At 37.7% G+C, this 16,109-nt stretch overlaps 2 protein-coding genes across 3 annotated transcripts; one reads left to right on the top strand and one right to left on the bottom strand.

Annotated features, from left to right (window-relative positions):
* The first annotated feature begins 716 nt into the window (after positions 1–716).
* LOC110755552 (cyclin-dependent kinase C-2 C-like) lies at positions 717–4,995 on the top strand. Its single transcript, XM_021956780.2, has 9 exons — positions 717–1,564; positions 1,940–2,224; positions 2,384–2,701; positions 2,941–3,168; positions 3,384–3,481; positions 3,713–3,815; positions 3,925–4,332; positions 4,418–4,553; positions 4,643–4,995. Exons 1-9 carry the CDS (start codon positions 1,049–1,051, stop codon positions 4,675–4,677), a joined length of 2,127 nt encoding a protein of 708 aa, XP_021812472.1. The 5' UTR covers positions 717–1,048; the 3' UTR covers positions 4,678–4,995.
* Positions 4,996–6,195: 1,200 nt separating this feature from the next.
* LOC110755587 (DUF1336 family protein (DUF1336)) lies at positions 6,196–11,537 on the bottom strand. 2 transcript variants are annotated; one of them, XM_021956816.2, is made up of 10 exons: positions 11,020–11,537; positions 8,816–9,199; positions 8,621–8,704; positions 7,960–8,463; positions 7,720–7,855; positions 7,437–7,599; positions 7,218–7,346; positions 6,887–7,081; positions 6,674–6,796; positions 6,196–6,589 (listed from the first exon to the last, which is right to left on the bottom strand). In XM_021956816.2, the coding sequence occupies exons 2-10, from the start codon at positions 9,117–9,119 to the stop codon at positions 6,476–6,478; spliced, it is 1,752 nt and encodes a 583-aa protein (XP_021812508.2). In that variant the 5' UTR covers positions 9,120–9,199; positions 11,020–11,537; the 3' UTR covers positions 6,196–6,475. The 2 variants fall into 2 exon arrangements, with proteins under 2 accessions (XP_021812508.2, XP_021812509.2); XM_021956817.2 differs by lacking the exon at positions 11,020–11,537 and adding an exon at positions 10,369–10,491.
* Positions 11,538–16,109: the final 4,572 nt, after the last annotated feature.

Below are 16,109 nucleotides of genomic sequence, written 5' to 3' on the forward strand. Positions count from 1 at the left end.
CTTCAAACAAAATGTTGACCAGTTGTTTGGAGGAACAATGACCGACATACCAAAGTTCTTTATCCAAATGTACTTTGGTCCAAAGTTTATATCAAACATAAACTGAGTTCATTGAATCGGTAACAGAGAGCTATATTATACAGAAACAATTTGATGTGGATTAGGAAGGTGGGGCCTTTTTTATTTATTTGTTTATTACTTTTTTCAGTCTAAAGTGGAGCCGAAGATCCAAAATGAATAGCATGTACAAAAAAACAGGGGAGGGTTCCAAAAAACTAATAATATCTACTCTGTTTCTGGATATACAATCATGCAGTGCAGTGGGGCTGTTGGGCAGTTGGCCTGCAACCACCATCACCACCCTCACCTCTCACCCCATGAATGACAGTCATGACACAAACTCCACAACTCACTCGCTTTCTCTCTTTAAAGTTTCTTAGTTTCTCTCTTTCTCTCTCCCTGTTTCTCAGTGTCTCTGTGCGACTGTGTCCATTTGTCCAACCAAACACCAAACCATGAAAGCAACAAATGGTAGAAAATAAAAACAGAACAACCAACATCCCATCTTTTCCTTTTTTGTAAAATTACAAAACCAAAAAAAATATAAAATAAAAATGAGAGCAAAGCAAAAAAGACACAAAGAAAGAGAAAGATGAAGAAACAGGTTAGGACCCACGCATGTATATGTAGAAATCAATGTTGTTGTCTGTCGTCGTCTCTTTCTCTTTCTGTAATTGTCCTCCTTTGGTTGCGGACCGTTGGTCATTGCATCCTCATAATCCTCCCGCACATTTCGCAAAAACCGAGGACTCATTGGAAACACCTAAAAAACCACCCAAAAATGGCGACTCTGTTTTCTCCCGAGGGCTTAAGCCTCCCATTATTGTCCCTCCCCCAATTTTGGCTTCGTATGCAAACCCATTTTTGAGCTCGTAATGCTGTAGGAGTAACCTCCCTTTATCGACCCATCTCCCGATCTCGGCCGTCGATCTTCCGCCACCCCACATTTTTCCGATCGATCGATGCTGGCGGGATTTGGCGGCGGTGAATGGGTTGCATCAGCTCGAAGCGGGCGGCTGCCTCGGAGTCTCCTTGTTTCGAGTACTCGGCCGCCGTGGCCTACAATGGCTCCGTCGTTCTGGAGCCTTCTTCTTCTTCCCTGAAGAACAGCGGCGCCACCACCACCAATAACAACAGCAAAATCAACCGATCCAAATCCAAATCAAAATCTAAGTCTAATTCAAATTCTTCCGAATTTAAGAAAACCAACAGTAAGAAGGACATTCAACATCAGGACAAGTCGGAGGATCGGAGCAGAGAGTTGATTCAGTTGAAGAAGCCAAAGAAGGAGAAGGAGGGGTCTCTAAATAGTTATAATAGTCACAATAGTCATAATGGCGGGAAAGGCAGCGGTTTTAGCTTCCGGTTGGGTTTTTCTAATCGATCGTCTTTGGAGGCTGAGCAAGTCGCCGCCGGTTGGCCCTCCTGGCTCAGCGCCGCTGCCGGTGAAGCCATTTATGGCTGGGTCCCCCTCCAAGCTGATTCTTATGAGAAGTTGGAGAAGGTAACACCTTTGGCAACTCATGCTCTGTTCTTTTGCTTCTTTTTTTGTACAACTATCACATTAGATTCCAGGCTGATGTTTTCTACATCCAATATTTGCCAATGAATTGGCTATCTGATTGATTCAATTCAAATTGAAAGTTCCCATCTTTAGTTTGTTTAAATGTACAAGTCTTCAAAATCTTGCAATGAGATTTTTGTTTTGGTGTAATTCAATACCAAGTGAATCATTATGATTATGGCCTCACATGCATGTTAGTTTTTGAAATGTGCTATATATAGCTGATTCTCTGCCCACATTGTTTTGAATCTTGCATTTGCTTACAGTTTATTGATTTTTGACAATAGTTCTTTCCAATTGCTTGTGTGCATTTAGATTGGACAAGGTACGTACAGCAGCGTGTTTCGAGCACGCCAAGTTGAAACAGGGAGGATTCTTGCACTCAAGAAAGTGCGTTTTGACAATTATCAGCCGGAGAGCATTAGGTTTATGGCACGAGAAATTATGATTCTTCGTAGGCTTGATCATCCAAACATCATGAAATTGGAGGGGATAATAACATCTCAATCATCGAGTAGCATATACCTCGTATTTGAGTACATGGAACACGATCTTGCTGGACTAGTAGCTAGTTCTGACATCAAATTCAGTGATATGCAGGTTAGATTCTTGCTTAATTCCTTTCCTTTAGCAAGTTTTGCAGAAACAGTATTTGTTATCAAAGCATTTTCTGCAGTACAAGTAGACAACTTTGTCAAAACATTCTTCTTTTTCTCTACCATACAAGTCAATAATTTTGGTTCAATTTTGTTTCTGTAGATTAAATGTTATATGAGGCAGCTATTATCTGCAGTCGAGCACTGTCATTTAAGAGGCATTATGCATCGAGACATCAAAGCATCAAATATTTTGGTAAACAATGACGGGATTCTAAAGTTGGGAGATTTTGGATTGGCGAATGTCGTTAACTCCAAGAACAAGCAACCGCTGACCAGTCGTGTGGTGACCTTGTGGTATCGTCCACCTGAGCTTCTGATGGGGGCAACAGAGTATGGAGTATCTGTGGATCTATGGAGTGTCGGCTGTGTATTCGCAGAACTTTTTCTTGGGAAGCCTATCCTTAAAGGGAGAACTGAGGTAAGCACAATGCTCCTCTGTTTATGTATTTATAAAACCTTTGCCTTATTGTATGCTAATATACAATCCTCATAAGCAATATGGCATTTAGAATTCAAGATGAAGTTAATAACTAGCGTCTCAGTTTCTAGCACTTAACAGACTCTCATGCTGTTTTATTTAATTTCCAAGGGACTATGATACTTCGAGATTGTACTTATCTGACAGATGAAGTTAACAACCACCCTCTCATTTTACAGGTTGAACAATTACACAAAATTTTCAAGCTTTGTGGCTCTCCACCAGAAGAATACTGGAAAGCGTCAAAGCTTCCTCATGCAACCATGTTTAAACCTCAGTATTCTTATGAGAGTTCTCTTAGGGAGAGGTGTACAGAATTTCCGACAACTGCAGTGGACATGCTAGAAAATCTTCTTTCAGTAGAACCTTACAAGCGCGGGACTGCCTCCTCTGCCCTTATGGCTGAGGTAATGGTTATGAAAACATGATCTCTGTAGAAACATCTTCTTCAATGCAAAAATTCTGAATTTCAATATAGAGCTCAAAACATTGGCACAAGTTAGCTTTCCTAAGTAGTTGTACATGGCAAATCCTTTGGACATTGTTTAAAGAGACATTCTTAAAGCTAACAGAAGTTCTAACTTTGCTGATTCAATTCTTTATCATGGATATTTTCCTCCAGTACTTCAGAACAAGGCCTTATGCATGTGATCCCTCTCATTTGCCTAAGTATCCTCCTACCAAAGAAATGGATGCCAAAAGTCGTGAAGACTCGCAAAGGTAAATTCTTCATTCATAAACATTTCAATTGAGGTTGTGGTTCAGATCTATCTATAGGACTCAGGTATTTCTGTTTTGAGTCATGAAGTTTACTGAGAACCGGATTCAAATGTATAATACTTCATACATTAAGACAATGCTTTAATGCTGCAGTTAATTATGGGGTACTTAGATGACTGCATTTCTACATTCTCTGACAACTTAATTGTGTTGAATAACTTGTGTTGTCAGGAAAAGGCCTGGTATTCGAGCTCGAGAGACATCAAGGAAGCCAAGGAGAGTTCGTAAGACCTTGCAAGAGTCAAATAATTCCGCTAAGTTAGCACCAAAAGAGGTGTTTCTCTATCTCTATTCATGCATGTGTATCTGTGTTTTTGTGTTATAGAAGGAAGAAGCAAGAAGCAAGCCAGTTTTAACTGAATGATTTATCCTTGACTGTGCAGGATGAGCAAGATGATAATACTCAATCTGCTCGTAGCAACCCACTTATCTTGAGGGCAAAAGGAGGTCTTCTGCGCCGAGAGTCTCTAAAACCGTCGTTCGATACAGTTTCAGAGAATTGCGAGTTGAACACATCCCAGGGAGATAGTACATTATCTTCTGGTGCACAAATCTCAGCAGCAAGTGGCTTTACATGGGCAAAAAGGCGAAATGAGGATGGTACAAAATCCGCAGTTTCAGATGGGTCTAAAAGCCAATTCAGTGCACTGGATACAAATTTTGCAAAGAGTGCATTTGACTTTACCAGACAAGGGAATGGAACTTCCAAGATTGCAATGCGGAAGCTCAGAACTTTCGATACATCTGAACTTTGCAGGGCAGATGAATCAGAAGATACAGGAAACGACATGGTAAGGACCAAGGACACAGTCATCATCTTTGATACGATTTACCCAAAACGCTCTTTTTATGACTTATCCTTTAACAATGTATTAGGATTCCATTGATGAAGAGAAGCATGTAATTGAGTATTCGGGGCCGCTATTTTCCCAACCGTGTAGAGTGGATGAACACTTGCGGAGGAATGAAAGCCATATACGCCATGCAGCTCGCAGATCAAGGTTTGAAAGAGGTACGCAGACAAGTCTTGATCATGGTAGAGCTTAAAGAGGTACACATGTACCATATTACTTATCACATTACTCGTCATATTTGTTTCAGAGGTAGAACCCCAGGCATTACAAGTGGCTTTATGAGATACGAGATACGTAGCTGGCAAATGTGGTACAAATAGTTTTATTATGCAGCGTATGCCACGGAAAAGGCGAATGTGTCGTGCATGGAACTTATATATGTGCAGAGAAATGGTGCAAGAGCTGGCAATGCTTGTTGAATCAAGTTCATCATCAACCCTCGAGTATAATTGGAGCTCAAATGACAAATTTCTGCTGGGCACCTCAAACCCTTTGTATCATCATAAACAGAGAAAAGGCATAAAATTTATACAGATGTACAACAACACCATACACAATGCAGCAAACGTTTGGCAACCCAAATCACTTTTTCATAAGCTACACAGCTCGCCTCTGATCACTTAGCTGACCATTTCGCCCTTTATAGGTGTTAAATTAATTAATTAATTATTTTTTCAATTTGATTTTTTTTTTTGGGTAACCTAACCATAGTGGCACATTATCAACAGAAAAGTTTTAAAATATTATTAAGTTTTATAGGTGTTATTTGTGATTCTTATTTCCACATTTATCTTAATTTATCATCAACAATATTTTTTAAAAAATTATTAATTACGGATGGACAATTTTTCTATACTCAAATTCATAATTAAAAAAAGCTATTCATAAATGGGTGAAGAAATTACGAAAAATAAAAAGGAAACTCAAGCCAAAACAAATAAAAATAAAAAAGAGAAATAATTTATGGGCAATTAAAATATGAGACCATGGTCGATGAACTCAGATCGCATAGGGGAAAACAAAAACAAAGAGGGAATTAAAAAAAAACAAATTTAAATAATGTTTATAGATTCAGAAGCCAGAAATTTGGTTTTGAAAAAGAAAAAAAGGCGAAGAAATAATGTAGGGCAAACAGATCGCTGATGCTGCAAAAACTAGAGCAGCAGAGCGGCCATGGAGCCCCAAACGCAACCCTTAAAGTAAGAAGTTGGTTGTTAATGTGTGCCCAACGCACTAACGTGCGCCACGATTAAAACCTCTCCCGTGGAATACCACGCCGCCTCTTCCTTAAGAGGGGAGCGCTCGGCCTCGGGCACTTTTCTTCTGCCTGCGTCTTCCGCTCTTTTATTTATACCCTCATAACCCTAATCTCTGTTTTTTCTTTTTCGGAAATAAATAAATCAATCAAATTTCCTTATATGCCCTTGCATATTGCAAGATAAAAATGTTTTTTCTTATTTTTTTAAATGTTTCTAATTTATGAGTTTTTATCAACTGAAATTGTAATGGGGTGGAAAATGGTAATTTAAATTTTAAAACATGTGAGATAAATAAAAAGATCAAGAAATTATATTCTTAAAAACCAAACGAAAATTATCAAGAAATTATAATATGATTTCTTATGCATTTGTTCAATTATTTATCGGTGATCTGGTTGGGTATGTATGAACTATATGAACCATATAACATAGGATAAAAATGTATTTTTGGTCACCATCGTGTTTTGTCCTGAATTCAAATTTGGAATGTGATTTTATTTTTCCGAATATAAGATAAAATGCAATATAAGTACCATCTCCGTTGATATGTAACCACATTATTATATTGGAGAAATTATAGAGTAGTACAAGTGATTCCGATATTAAACCTAGTCCTAGTAAGTAACACTCCTAAATCCTAAGCAGATTATCACCAGTAATATACCCTTTAATTTAATTGTACAACGCTAATCATGATTATAGAAACGGGTATAAAGGAACACTTTCATGGGGTATAAAGATCTTCTTTTCTTTGATTTACAGAAGGGGCATCTCTTGATCACCAATTTCACGTCATGCCCTGCATGCATCTTGATCATGATTCATTCATCATCAAGGGTCACTAGACCGGGAATTTGGCCATGATCTACAAAATCTATCTTGTTCAGTCTCATACAACACAGCACTTGCTCTGGCAACTCTTCCTGTTTTTGTGCCTACAACAAGCAAACCCGATAGTCAGATCATGAACACAGTTTTCTGCCAAACCAAGAGAAAAATATAACAAGATTTCTGGTTACCTGGATAGTTAAACCGAAATCCAGTATTCCGTTTTTTAGACGTTCTCGAAACGATTCGAGACCCTTCCTTGATATGTAGCTGAAGCTATGAATGTCCAGATCAATCTCAAAGTAGTTAGGACCCTGCATGTGAGAGAGCTTGATAAAGTCAAACAACATGGTTTTTAGGCTTCATCATCTTAACACTCAGCAACATAAATGTTCAATGTTTACCTTGTAAAAATTGTGCTGGGGGCGTGAAAGAACTGGTTTGTCATTATATGCATGTACAAGCTTCTTCTCAGTAGAACTCAGACCGAGATCCTCAGGATTTACCACCCCAGCCAAGATCTTTAGTCTTTCTCTAAAAGGTACAGTGGAGTCCTTTGCAAATCCTTTAACTTTTTCCGTCTCATCATCAACCATTTTCTGAAGCATCATTCAAATATATCAAGAGAGTGAGTGTTCCAATAGAACATAAGATCACATTTCCATCAAGGAGAGTAAATCAGAATAAAGTACATGCCTATCCAAATGGATGAAGTTGCATACAAAATGAAGTTACCTTGATGCTGTCCTGGAATTGAGGAGAGATGTCTTTATCAAAATTCTCAGAAACTTTGAAATACATTACAAGACTCATCCCCTCTCCATCACTATCACCAAGAAACATTGCAGCAGGATAACTAGGCAACTGCAACAGGCGCAGAGCAATATCATTAGATATTGCCAAAAATATAACAAACAAAACATAACAAGATAAATCAATTCTAAAAAAAAATACCTGTATGTTTACAATGAGGAGTGGAGGCACTTTTCCGTTTGCTTTCACATTGGGAAGCTCAAGATGCTGGGCAATGTGATGTATCTTTTTGGGGCATACAAACACATCAACACCTATTGGAGTATATGGACTGTAGTTCGAAGCAGGTGACTTTCGTTTATCTCTAGATGGTAGACCAACAGAAAATAATATTATCATTAGTAAGGCAAAACAGAGTAATTAGTTGCAAATGTCTAAATTTAGTTCAGGCTGGTTTTGACAAAAGAAAAAACCAAAGTCATACTTGAAATAGTTCTCGCCACGGAGTTTAAAAGTTGAGGGTGGAATCTCAGACCAAGATCCTGAAGTCGGCTTCTCTACTCTACAACATGGAATGATATATCCTGGTCTAGGCCGATACAGAAACCTTTTTGATTGACCTGTGGATATATCATTGAAATGTTCAGTAATATACATGTACATCAATCCCAATATCCTAAGTTTTCTTTCTATTCAAAGAAAATTGAACTATTTGAATACTTACATTCTTCAATGGTTTCTTCTGCATCACAGGATCTCCTTTTAAAAGAAAGCCTGAACACTGCTGATGGCTTTCTCTGGGACTGCGGAACCAAACTCTGTGCACTTAGAATCTTATCGTTGAAACTTACAGAAGGTGCCAATCGAGATAAGCCGGATTTCAGGGCATTGTCTTGAATTTTTTCATTAGAATCACGTCCATCCTCTCTAAGTCCTTTAAAGCTTCCATAAGAGTGATCTAATATATTCTTCCTCTTACTACAAACTTCATCACCCTTCCCTAAGCGTGAAAGCTCATAGCCCTGGGTACTAATAAGTGAAAACCGATTTGATTCCCTGCGTTCATCTTTGCCTGTGATTTTATCTGATTTACCTCCATCTATTTTCATATAGCTTTGGTATTCTTCATACTTACACCCATTATCAACAAAGCGAGCAGATCTTTCGTACTGAAGTACTTGGCCACTTGAGATATTCCCAATTGGATTGCTTGCTAATGGAAAACCATCTGTAGAATAAAAGAAGAAAATTAAGAAAACAAAACAAAATCCTTTTCCAATAAGCAACTCAAGAAAAATTACTTCAGTAGAAATGACGTTTTGCAATCAAACAAGACCACTAGGCTTTCATTCTGTAATATGTAGGTACAGGCTGATGGCCAATACCTCCATGTATACTGATAAAATCATCATCCGAATCAGACTCCAAAATACTCACTGAGTCAAACCAAGCTTCCTCTTGGCAAATTACTGCAAACGAATAACTTTCAAAATATGAGATTCAAGAGCTATGAATTTTCTTGTCAGCACTATTGGTTGAAATTGAAAGATAGTTGAAATCTGATGAAAGAGAGCACACACCATTTGCATCATATTGACTGTGGTTCCATTGTAGCTGGGTGAGATGGAATGTTGAATTAGAAACCTTAGATCTTCTGTGAGTAGTTGTTGCACCATTCTCAAAGTCCACATGAACAAACTCACTGACAGCATAGTCACTCACGCGAGCTCCTGCATCACTATATATTTTGTTGAAACTGGTATTTCTTTTCTTGGTACCATCTGAAGCAGAGCAGGTTGCCTTTCTATGGCGTTTGATGACCCGTTGACTGTGTTTTTTCCGTGATTTAATTGTTTTGGATGGGGTTGACATGCAACCACCCATTGTAGCTTTTAAATCATGCAAGTCCCAACTACAACGATGCCTTCATCGAGTCCTCCTACTTGTGTGCCTACAATGAATAACTGAAACAAAATACATCAGAGAAGAATAAAGGATTTCTGAAAAGCAGTTTCTATGATCACAAATAATCATGAGAACGCAATCAATTCTTTCATCATGAGACTGTTTCAGTAATTGATGGCTCAAATGCTCGGCCAGTTAACCAACTTAACACTTGGAAATTATTAGAATCAAACGGATGACACACAGAGGTCTCTATGTTTAATGAGTATGGTGACACTATCAGAAAGCACCTTGGTTAGAAACGACTGGTAACTTGAAGCACTACACTAGTTATTCAATCAAGTTGTAGATGAAATTTGTGCAATCATCATAAAAATCAAATGTCTGATTCAAACTTTCTCAAACAAAGTGAGCTGTCTCTTTCCCAGTCCCATAGATAAGCCACTTATCTATCTTAAGCCCCAAATCTTTAGTTCTGGCTCACTAGAACATAAACATGACCAGAAAACAAAAAGATAGTACAACCACCTCAAGAACAACTCAACAAACCTTAGTCTCTGTACTTGCTATTGGCTACAAAAGTCATCTTTTTTCTTCTCTAGCTCCATGAAGAAGCAGAAATAATAGGTGTGAGGATGTAAGAGAAACAAATACCATCAATGCCACTGTTTAAGATAAGAAGACACATTTGGCCGTAAAATCTAACAACTCCTCTTTGCAGAAGACTTCTATCACTCAATAAGGAGGGATGAGAAAAGAAAACTCCAAATGTGATTTTAATTGATGACCTTCAGGAATATGATGAGGCTTGAACAATATTTTCCCCCCTTATTCATCACTATACTCAAAATATCATTATAAATTCTTAGATAAACAGCTACCAACTTAATATGTCATGAAATGTTACTATGATATTAGATCAAGTAGTTAGGATCCTACTATAGTAATACATCTTCATTGTTAGCTCACATTTCATTTGAATAAAGGCAAACAGTAAAAGACACATAATAGTAACATTGAAACAATTGATCTAATCTGAGAATTGGAACATAAATAATAACAGAGAAAATTTCACAAGTTATATGAAACAGAAAAATTCAAAAGAATATCCCTGCTAACTAAGCAATATCATATCAAGCAAATTCTATTAGCTCACTGCTATATAAATAAGAAAGACAGAAATTTCAGAGCTTAAATTCTATATAAAAAAATATTCAGAATTACATACCCAGAAAACAATTCTCAATCTCTTTCATAAATTTCCAAACTGACAGACACATAAATATAAAGGGAAGGGGGGGAGAGAGAGAAGAATAGCACCCTTTGAGTTTCAAGGAAGCTCCTGTTTTAACTTCCAAAGAGATATTAAAATTGCAAACGGTAGAAGAAACGGCAGAGGGCCCACTTCCAACGATGTAAAAGAAGACAAATGAATAGGATTGCAAGCAACCATAATAACAATTAAATGTTTTTAAAAAGAGAAAAGGAATTCGTTCCCATCAATAGGACAATAAAAAGTGTAAAAATATGACATTTCGTTTGAAAGAAGAAGCAATGAAAGAAATACAACAAGGAACACACAAAACTCAACGAACGAAAATGAAACAAATCAAAACAGACAACAAAGAGTTAGCATCACAGAACTAAATGAATTCGAAACCAAAGAGCACAATCCCATTACGAATCCCATGAAATTTACTAACTTGTGATAAGCAAACGTCCCCAAAAAAATTTTGAGAAAAAAATGTAGGCAGTATATGGAAAGTGAGAGCCTTTACAGATGAAACTAAATATTGGAAACTTTGGACAAAAAGCCAGAAAATCTAACGCAATCAATGACCAAAAAATAGATAGAGATCGTCAAAAGCCGCAGCCTTACCTTATTGCCAGAATGGTATCTTCAACTCCCTCTCTCTGAAACAAGAAACAGAGCCAAACCCAGTATGGGGCAAAAGCAGAGTGAGAATGAGATGGGGCGGATGGGTCCGACAATGTCGGATCCGGGTCTGATGTTAGAACTCGCTGCTCTTCCTTTTGAAGCTTGGATAACTTAAAAATAATAATAAGTAAAAACCCTTTAAATATCAATGGAAGAACAAGAAGGAGATAAATGATAAGGAGGATGATGAGGAAGGGTTTTGATTTATAAATAAAATTAGTACAAGTGTTTTTCAGAGAGAAGGGGTTGGTGGTGGGCTTGAGCTCTTTCTTTCCTTCTTTCCTTCTTGCTTGCTGTTCGTATTATTGTCCTTGAGTTTAGCAAATAGCGTCCGAGATTTCGGTGGCCAAAAAGCAGAGACTCAGAGAAAGAGAGAGAGAGAGAGAATGGAGCAGAGGTTGCCAATATACTTGTCATTAACTTACTTCCACGTCTGTCTCCTTCCTTCATAAAAATCCGGATTCACAGATTCTTTTTAATTAATCATTAATTACTTCCTCTGTTCCTCTGTTTTTGTTTCGTGTCTTCTTCTGGTTGTCGCTCTCTGTTTCCTGTTTACAAGATTCATATTTTCTAGAAAATATTCTTCCTTTGAAATATGAATTCGCTGTTAATATTAGCCTCCTATTGCTAATTACGCATTGCTAGGATTCGGCTTACCATATTCATCTTTTTATTTTTAGTTTTAAGATAAATACTTATTAGCATTTTCTATTACTTTAGTGACAAATAAATATTTTTTCGTAGTAGTAAAATGTTATCTATCCCTTTTATGAAAAGGTTACCAAAATAATATTTCCTAACAGAAAAAATATATACCTCTATTACTTCCTTGGTTTAATCTTCTTTATTCGATGTATGTATCATCTATGACGTATGTACATTTTTTTACATAAAAATAACGACAATTGTTGAATAAAAAAACGACATTACTGTTTGAAAACTCTTTCCATAAACGGGCCCGGGATATATTGAATATATATTCTACCCCTCGAATTGTAAGTCCCATAGTTTTACAACTCCAATCTCATTATTTTTTATAATTTTATAATTAGTGGGATCGTAGTAGTTTAATGATGTTGACTTCCTTGCGTTTATGAGTCAACACATTTCCATGGAATTTGATCATCTTGGTCTAAGCTCAGGCAGGGGAAACCGCAGCATCACGTGTGTTAACATGTAATTAAGGATTGATTCAACATGTAATTATGATTAACTAAGAATACAAAGTCTTCATTTTATTGATGAAATAAAAGGATTATAATGTATTTCAATGTTGCATGTATTGGCGTGGGCCACATGGGCACACATGTAACTCATGTTTATTAATATGACAATTGGATATGACCCAACCAAACAGATTGTCTGCCTCTTGTGCATAATTATATGGTTTACAGCTTCATACAGCTGCTTTTGTTTCCCTACCTTTTCTTCTGCTCTTTTACTATGCCTCACTCACACAGTCACAGTCACAAGTCTGATTTTACCTGTTTTTGGAGGCCTTAATGAAATAGCAACACCTCTACGTCAATGCTTGCACCAAACTTAATAAGAAAACTTTATATCATACCTGCTTTATAAGAGAGAGAGAGAGAGAGAGAGAGAGAGAGAGAGAGAGAGAGAGATCCACCATTCATTGACCTGGGGGGTTCAAGGTTGATAGATATATAGCCCTAGCTATATATAAGAAATATATATATTTTTGGAGGGTGGGGCACTGAATCATATACTCTTTGTTGAGCAATAGGGCACCTACATTTTGTTATAAGCAGTGCTGAGCTTTTTCTAAAAGTTGTGTAGTTTATTAGAGCCGTGAAGAGATGGATAAGACTTGAACCCTAATTGTAAATTGTAAGTGACATGAACCTAACTTGAATATATGGAGATGGAGATGGAGATGGAGATGCTTTTGCCACTTTTTTTTATTATTTAATCTTATTTAATTTTTAATTTTTATGATTTTTACACCAAACACGAAAAGGATAGTGCAAGCAAGCTAAGATTCATATCAGCTGCGCAGATTTGTAAAAGGGAGAAGGAAAAGTAATTTGAGTGACAATCAATTTCCATGAAAAGAATTCTCCACCTATAATTAGGATACTTGAGGCTTAGAACTCACGTAATAATCTATGTAATAAAAGATGTTGCCATGGCAATTTCATTGCAACGTGGCGCATGATGGATTGCTTTCAGAAAAAACAATCCAAATTTAATTTTCTTCTACTTTTTAAATTTTGTATAACAAATGAATCGTTGCAACTAATAATTAGAATATATGATGCGTTCTTTACTGGTCTCTCTAGAGTGGAACAACACTATATATGATGCGTTTTAGCTTTGAACTTTTGAAATTAGAGTAGCTTATAGATGGACAATACTTAAAACCATGTTTGATAATCATTTCAATTTTAGTTTTTCATTTTCATTTTTTGTGTTAGAGTATAGAGGAAAATGAGAGTGAGAATGGAAGTAAGGATGAGATTGAGAGAGACGATGAGAGGGAGGAGTAACAAAAGTGAAAACAAAAACTTGAAAGTGAAAACAATTTGAAATAAATTTTTGTTTTCACTTTTGTTACTCCTCTCTCCCATTCTCTCCTCTCATTTTCCCTCTCAATCCCATCTCCACTCTCATTCTTACTTCCATTCTCCCTCTTTTTCCTCTATACTCTAGCACAAAAAAATAAAAAATAAAAACTAAAATTGAAATGGTTATCAAACAGCCCTAAATATTTTGTAGCATGAGTAAATGCAGTGATGTTTGTATAGCAAAGTGCATTGCTTCGGTGACAAGTGTGTAAAAGTTTAGATGACAAGTATTAATATAAATATGTGATTATTTAAAGTTTGGTCTTTGATTAACTTTTACTTAAAGCTTTTTGGAGATTTAGCATATCACGGTACAAATTATGGTAAGAACGAATGGTATATTCTCTTATCCATTTTTTTTTCCTTCTAAACAACGAGATAGTCTAACAATTTTAAATGTACAAAAAGGAGAAATCGAACTCGTGTACAAGAGGTCGGATCGATACATTGTCTTAACCAACTCCCTAACTCACATCTGCTCCTCATCCGTATTTTAAGTGATGCATAATCGGATCCCATGTTTTGGTCTTGAAACTTGAAAGAATCAGCTAGAACCAAACCACAAAACGTTAAGACAAGAAGCAGCATTACAGCAAAACGACATGAAGCTAAATTCTCCCCAATAACTAATATAAGTGCGCAACAAAATGAATAAAAGATGAAGGAAGTGGATCTGTTCTGCTAATATGAAAGTGCACAGAGCGCGTGACATGCACGAGCATATTGCAGAAAAAGAAAGTGGATATATGCATGCACAATTAAATTAGCCCGTTGTTTAATAAACTAAGATGTCTCTTTCATTATATATAATTAATTGTATATTGTCTGTCCACTTTTTTATTTCATTTCATTTTTTTCAGATGGTTGAGATATGCATGACCTGAAACTGACAATTAAATAAGCCAAACCAAGTGCTTGTTAAATTATAGGTTGAATGGGTTTGAAATTCTAGCTACAATTGGCGTGAGAAAAATGAAAGCAAAAGCATATCAGCACATGGGATGGGATTGGGATTCTGGAGAAGCTTTTTAGAATTTATTCATGACCCAACTATAAAACAAATCTTCCAGTTTGTTCAAGCGATTGCTGGGAAACTTCATATTTATATATCAAAATCAATCGACTGGGTTTTTTCTTTTCCATAAAATAAAGGCCATAGCTTCAACGCAGTTTACTCCCTCGAGCTTGGACGGCACATGTTGACGAGTCCGTATTTAGTTAGGATTTTGATTCCTTCATATGTTAGGATTTTGATTACTTACTTATTCATTTAGGCCTAGTTTGGGATTGCTGTTACTTTTAAAAAAAGTTGTTTCTGCTGTGCTTTGAAAATAATTAGCTGTAAAGTAAAACAGCTCCATGTTTGGTAAACAATATTTTTAAAGTGCTGTTAGTACAAAAAGCAGTGTAAAAGCGTTTGGTAAATTTTAATATAAAATTGTTGTAACTATGAATAATGACTAAAATAGACATGATGTTAAAAGTGTTATGTACTAATCATGTGGTGGTAGTTGTAGTGATGGAGTGGAGGTGGTGGTAGTGATGAAGGTGGAGTTGGTGGTTGTGGGGATGGCGGTTGTGGAGGTGGTGGTGGTGGCAGTGGCAGCATGGTGGTAGTTGTAGTGATGGAGTGGAGGTGGTGGTGGTGATGAAGGTGGAGTTGGTGGTGGTGGGGATGGCGATTGTGGAGGTGGTGGTGGTGGTGGCAGTGGCAGCATGGTGGTGGTGGTGGTGTTGGTTGTGGAGGTGGTGGTGGATTTGGAGGTTTTGGAGGAGGAGGAGGTGGTGGTGGAGGTGGTGGTGATGTTGGTTGTGGAGGTGGTGGTGGATTTGGAGGTTTTGGAGGAGGAGGTGGTGGTGGTGGTGGAGGAGGAGGTGGTGGTGGAGGTGGTGGATGAGGTGGTGGTGGCGGAGGATGAGGAGGAGGATGTGGTGGTGGTGGTGGTGGAGGTGGTGGTGATGTTGGTTGTGGAGGTGGTGGTGGATTTTGGAGGTTTTGGAGGAGGTGGTGGTTGTGGTGGTGGTGGTGGTGGTGGCGGTCGTTGTGGAGGTGGAGGTGGAGGTGGAGGTGGAGGTGGAGGTGAAGGAGGAGGTGGTGGTTGTGGTGGTGGTGGTGGAGGATGAGGAGGAAGAGGATGTGGTGGCGGTGGTTGTGGAGGTAGTGAATGTGGTGGTGCAAGTGGTGGAGTTGGATGTGAAAGTGGAGGTGGTGTCATTTTTTAAAACGTGTTTGTACCATATCTGACCCTCCACTCATACAACGACACGTGGATCAGAGAAGCTCACCCAAGTACCCAAGGCCTCGAACAATCGGCATCGGCTACCGATGACATTGTCTCAAAGCTGCAAACAACCGATACAGGCCCAGCTCGTCTACAATCGGCACCCCATACCGATTGTACATAATCAGCCTTGAAGCACCCGCCCAAAATATCTAAGGAC

The sequence above is a fragment of the Prunus avium genome, chromosome 3 (assembly GCF_965620075.1).
Source record: "Prunus avium chromosome 3, drPruAviu1.hap1.1, whole genome shotgun sequence".
NCBI lineage: Eukaryota > Viridiplantae > Streptophyta > Magnoliopsida > Rosales > Rosaceae > Prunus > Prunus avium.

What these genes read in the sequence shown, in the direction of transcription:
- LOC110755587 (XM_021956816.2), bottom strand. Translation starts at nt 9,119, where the DNA reads ATGGGTGGTTGCATGTCAACCCCATCCAAAACAATTAAATCACGGAAA. An exon ending in CAGTCAATATGATGCAAATG is followed by an intron (nt 8,705 to 8,815) that starts GTGTGTGCTCTC and finishes ATTCGTTTGCAG; the next exon opens with TAATTTGCCAAGAGGAAGCT. An exon ending in TCCTCATTGTAAACATACAG is followed by an intron (nt 7,347 to 7,436) that starts GTATTTTTTTTT and finishes CGCCTGTTGCAG; the next exon opens with TTGCCTAGTTATCCTGCTGC.
- LOC110755552 (XM_021956780.2), top strand. Translation starts at nt 1,049, where the DNA reads ATGGGTTGCATCAGCTCGAAGCGGGCGGCTGCCTCGGAGTCTCCTTGT. An exon ending in TCCTTAAAGGGAGAACTGAG is followed by an intron (nt 2,702 to 2,940) that starts GTAAGCACAATG and finishes CTCATTTTACAG; the next exon opens with GTTGAACAATTACACAAAAT. An exon ending in AAGATACAGGAAACGACATG is followed by an intron (nt 4,333 to 4,417) that starts GTAAGGACCAAG and finishes ACAATGTATTAG; the next exon opens with GATTCCATTGATGAAGAGAA.